The sequence below is a fragment of the Lactuca serriola genome, chromosome 8 (assembly GCF_051521515.1).
Source record: "Lactuca serriola cultivar US96UC23 chromosome 8, Lser_US96UC23_V15, whole genome shotgun sequence".
Taxonomy (NCBI): domain Eukaryota; kingdom Viridiplantae; phylum Streptophyta; class Magnoliopsida; order Asterales; family Asteraceae; genus Lactuca; species Lactuca serriola.
The window spans coordinates 235704680-235710159 of record NC_136415.1 but is presented as its reverse complement, the minus strand read 5'-3'; the positions used below and the strand labels follow the sequence as shown (position 1 = coordinate 235710159).

The 5480-nt window shown below is 33.8% G+C and overlaps 1 protein-coding gene across 1 annotated transcript; it reads right to left on the bottom strand.

Moving 5' to 3' along the window:
- Window positions 1–1252: 1252 nt before the first annotated feature.
- On the bottom strand, window positions 1253–3513 carry LOC145067837 (nicotianamine aminotransferase 1-like). The gene is made up of 7 exons (XM_079014876.1): window positions 3248–3513; window positions 2782–3121; window positions 2387–2605; window positions 2223–2282; window positions 2003–2158; window positions 1830–1923; window positions 1253–1710 (listed from the first exon to the last, which is right to left on the bottom strand). Exons 1-7 carry the CDS (start codon window positions 3511–3513, stop codon window positions 1592–1594), a joined length of 1254 nt encoding a protein of 417 aa, XP_078871002.1. The 3' UTR covers window positions 1253–1591.
- Window positions 3514–5480: the final 1967 nt, after the last annotated feature.

Here is a 5480-nt window from a genome sequence, read left to right as displayed (position 1 = left end):
GTCGAGTCGGTCATTAAACCCAAGTGACCAATCCAACTCTACTCGACGAGTCGGACGCACAACTCGTCGAGTCACTCATTAAATCCCAAAAATAATTAAGTAAATAAATGTAATACCTGAGAGTCGAGATGTTACAATAAGGGCTACGAATTGCTGATTTTAGACATCCTACGTTAAACAGGAACACCAATGTAATTGAAGGGAAGGATTTGTTGCTACAATTTAACCACATAATCATAAAAGAGATCTTGATGTCACTCACCCCAATGTTTATAACCTTGCTTTTGGATAAGTTTAGTTTTAGACTTAAGGTAAGGAAGAAGCATTTATGAATCTGAATGAGATTCAAAGAATTCTCCAAGCTCATTCACGCAAAAACCCAGAACATCCACATACTAAAATATAAAGAGGTAATAACCCGGGTTTAATAGATTCACCCCTATATTGATACACTTTTTCTATGGCCTTTACAATAGTTGCTCTAAGATCTTTAGTTGCAATCATAAGGAGGAAAGAGGAGATTGTGATGCCTTGACGAAAACCTTTTTCCATCTAAACTCGTTTGTGGGATTACCATTTCCAATGATATAAACCTTGGTTGAGGTAATATATGCATGAATGGAAGATATCCATTTTTCGCAAAAGCCCATTAATCTCATCCTATTCACTATGAAGGAGCAACATACTTAGGCCATAAACACTATCTATAATAATCGAATTTGAAGACTACAAAATTCAAAGAAACATTTATTTTAAACTTAAAAGGAATTTAGGTTTACTTATTGCATAGTTTTTTTACCATTAAATTGCTAATATGCCCGTGTGTGTTCACTAGCTACCAGTAGTAAGAACATAACCGAATAACCAAAAATGAAAATGAAGCTAACAACCTATATCTCAACTCTCAAGGATAGTTATCAACTCTAGAAAATGAATTGTTCTAAATTTGATTCCCATTTATAAAGAGACAGAGAACACATTAAATTATTGCTTCACCAAACACGTACTACATTTTTTACTTGCAACTACCATAAAAGAACTAATAATAACAATAACAAAGTCATATATGCTATACGGAAAATATATCTTTACTAAATAAACTACAATGTGAAGGGATAGATGGGGAGATCGATAAAAGGAAAAAGACAGCATAAACAAATCCACCTCGCTTTAGAAAGGCTTTTATCCGGAGTTAAATTCTTAATTTATAATGTGCTAGTAATTCTACCATCGATACTTTTTGGTTGCTCAATTATTGTTATGAGAACATTATTATATAGTTTTGCTGGTGTATTTGATAAACAGTAAACGACCACATACCCAAATGTGTACTGCGAATGGGATACCTTACACTCATTTCTTAACACATATATTCAACTTAGATTGAACTATAATATTAGATACAAATTGAAATCAAAATACTACCTGTCAACAAAAAATAATATCTTACATCCATTAATTTCCTAATAAAACCTGGAAATTCAACTCAAAATATGTGACCAATGTTTTAACCTGGCATTACAAGCTAGATTCGCCATGTATATTTGAACAACTTTTGGTATTCCAATCAACAATTATCGCACGTATTGTACTAATAATATTTTGCATGCCTCAAACAAAAAGCTTTCAGCCTCCCAATTGCATCTTCTAGTATTTTTGGCTCTGCTGCAAAACTCACTCGAAGCCAGTTTTTTAAGCCAACAGCATCCCCTGCCGTGATTTTTCATAGTAATACGAATATGAATAATAATAATAATACTAACAATAACGAATGAGGTAATTTTATGATTTTATCTTTAAGATACTTATAAGTATGTTATTGATCATACCTGGTAGAAGGATCATGGATTCCTCTTTAGCCAACTTCATACAGAAGTCTGTATCATCAACTACGTCATAAAACCCTGATAGATTTAACTGCACCTGTACAACCATTATCAGATGACTTTATACACATTCTATATATTTTACTTAAACTAGTTAATCCATACAATTTTTTTACCAAGACAAACATAGATCCCTCGGGTTTGTGTGGGCATACAAGAAGGGGTATCTCCTTAAGTCTCTCATAAAACATGTCAGCTGCTTCTTTTAGTAACTTGTTAATATTCACAAAGAATGACTCCGGTGTGCTCTTCAGTATGCGAGGAATAGCTCCCTGAAACGTGTGCTTTAGCATTAGAATAACAGTCAACGATTAAGAAGATTGTGGAATCATGTACCTGAATAACAGTCGGGGGTTCTGCTGATATCACCAGGCAACTCTTCAGCGAACTAACAATCTGAAACCATAGTATATATGTAAGACAAAGGAAAGTTTTGACGTATGATTAAAGTTTATGAATTTGATTTGAAAGACTTGAGTGATGTAGAGAGAAAATTAAACCCCAGTTTTGTGAAGAACGCCAACTGGATCTGTTATTGCAATCCATCCAAAACGCCACCCAGGAACGATCCATCGTTTTGACAATGTCCCAATCGTCACAACAGGCGCTATTGCACCAAATACTCCCATGGGGATAAAGGGTTTTTCTCCGAAGACTTGATGGGCATAAACTTCGTCTGCAATCACCAGAATTCCAAGTTCTCTTGCTGTTTCTGCAATCTTTCATCATGAAAAAACAAGAACAAGAAAGATCGTTATGACAAATATTATCCAAATAGCTTGTGTGATTTTTATTTGCCTTCTAAATATGTTTGTTTCTACAATTTATATAAGCGTTACCAAATATAGGATCTAGGTTTTTAGTGTAAAGTACTACAACTACAGTTTTGTCACACCTTTTGCATATGCTCATATGTGAAAACACTTCCAGAAGGATTCCCTGGATTGATGAGAACTATAGCGACTGTTTTATCATCTGCTAATGCTTTGACACCATGAAGATCAACTTCCCAACCTTTCTCTGGGAGGAGATCAAAATGACGAACCTCAAGTGAGCTAAATCTGGCTCGAGCTTCATATGTCGGATAATTAGGTCTAGGAAAGAGTATATTTGCACCGGGTCTAGCAAGAACAGTTAGTAACACATGAATAGCATGTTCTGCTCCAACGGTAAGCAAAACGTCGTCGGTTTTTAATGTGTAAGGAATATCTCTCGACAGGTACTCGGCAATAGCCCTATTAATAAAATAATTTGTTAATAATTTTGTTTGAAATCCACCAAAATGTAAAAAAACTTGAAACATCGACGATGTTGTAGATCCAAAATATGAAATTGATTAAAGGTAAGTAATTAATTATAACCTTCTTGCAGGATTAATTCCGGCTCCAGTAGCATAACAGTTGAAGTGAGCAGATCGAATGGATTCCACTAGAGCATCTTCTACTACTGGAGATGTTCGAAAGCAAGGGTAAACTGAAGGATCACCATGTCCAAGATGAATCATTGGTTTCCCTGTCTGTGTAACTTCGATGTTACCGATGAGTAATTCAAGGGTGTTTCTCATTGTCAAAGATGCAGCTGCATGTACTTCGTTGTTTTCCTTAAAACGCCATTCTTCTTTCACCATTTTTCTTCCTCTTCTTTCTTGCTTTGCATTTGTTTTAGGCTATCAGTGGCTTGACTTATAGGCGTTCTAATGTGGTTGGTATGTAGATCGGTCAGTCGTGGCAACGAAATGTGTATTGGATTCAACTTGGTGTAAACAACTTCTACATGATATTTACACTACCATGATGACAAGGTGCTCTGACGTATGCCATATGCCTTGGTTTTACGATTTATTAAAAATGGAAGTAGCATCTTGGTTGTAATTATTATGATTATTATACTCGTCCATGGATGATTATAGTTTCATATGTTTAATTAGTTATTGTAATTCAACTCGTTGGATATATAATCAACGCGGCACCTCAAGAAATAGTAATTTAATTGTTAATGCAATTATTATGAGTATTGTACTGTTCCATGCATGATTATGATATGTTTAATTAGTGTAGTAATTTAACTCGTTGGATATATAATCAGCGCTGCAGCTAAAAAATTAATTTAATTGGCCGGTGGTATCAACCATAAATTAAAACATTGTTTGGGATGTAATACTAAATCCGTGCTTAAGGTATAAAAGTTAAATATAAGATATGTGCATGTATATACCTGCTTGCATGCCTGAAACACCTTTACCAAAGCCGGATCGGATATCAAATACCTATGGAAGCTCAATTGCACCATAAGCAAAATTTCTTCTCAATGCAAGTATATATTATCGGCAAGTGGTTTTGGACAAACTTACATACACTTCTAATATTGTAAGTGTTAGAAAATCTGGATATAGATATATTTGGATCAATGAGAGTTGTGAAACACTTTTATATCAAAACATTTCGAAGGTACATTCAAAATCTTTAATCGAATGAAACTCACTGTCTTTTCTAGAATGGAGAATGAAAAAGATGTTATGAAACCCATACCAAAAACTGAATTAGAAATTTATCATATAACAAAAACTAACTTCCTGTCTTAAAATTACTATATGATAGTTACAGAAAACAACTTGCTGTCCAAAAACTGGCATATTATCTGTCACAAACTAACATAACACCGGATCTATAAATGGATCACAAAACCAGATGTATTTACAGAAAATACGGATTTCTAAGACATTTTTTATATAGCAAAATAACTCATATAAAAAATTTCCACTTTGCCCCTTGGACCCCGCAGAGGGTGCCGCCCCTTAGACCCCGCTCCCAAGGACACTGCCCTCGGACCCCCGTCAGTTCAGGGGCTTCGTCCCTATATAGCAGTATACTTTCAATAATGACAAAATCAAACAAATTAACTCCATTAAACTTAAATAATATTAGTGATATAAATTGGTAGATGATTTGTACACAATAATTTTTCTCCGTACACAACAATTGTTGTTTCAAATGTTATACTATACAACTCTATAATGCATAAATTGTTGTGTATGGAAAAAGATTGCTATGTACGAATCACTTCACATATAAAATCAATAACAAACCTCCCCCATTTAAGTGTAATCCTGATCAACTAAAAATAAAATCAAAACAACAACAAGCTGATGCATAAATGAATGTCGATTGAATTTCACATTAGTATATTATTCATTCTAAATATTCAAATATCAGGGTCTCACTAAGGATTGAACCCTTTCTATTCTAAGTGAATACATGAAGATAATATACACAACAATTTTCATTCTCAAAGTTCTAACTTGACAATATATTTACTAGCTTGTGTCCCATCCTTCAATAAGCATATCAAAGACAACATGCTTATATAGGTAGTTCTTTTGTTCTTACACTTGCAAATGCAATTTTTCAACGAACTATTAAGAAATAAAATTTCAACCTCCTTAACTTGTAGTACTGAACACATACCTTAGGATGATAATAAAAAGTGATCCAATCTTCAAATATCTAGCTTTCCACATTGAATTCAACATCTAATATTAAATTAGATGGGAATTATGTATCTTAATATAAAAGATTTTAGGTGGACTTTAAACCC

Coding starts and splice junctions, on each gene's coding strand:
- LOC145067837 (XM_079014876.1), bottom strand. CDS start 3,513: ATGGTGAAAGAAGAATGGCGTTTTAAGGAAAACAACGAAGTACATGCA. Junction 2,283..2,386: donor GCGTTCTTCACAAAACTGGG/GTTTAATTTTCT, acceptor CTATGGTTTCAG/ATTGTTAGTTCGCTGAAGAG. Junction 1,924..2,002: donor AGGGATCTATGTTTGTCTTG/GTAAAAAAATTG, acceptor ATGGTTGTACAG/GTGCAGTTAAATCTATCAGG.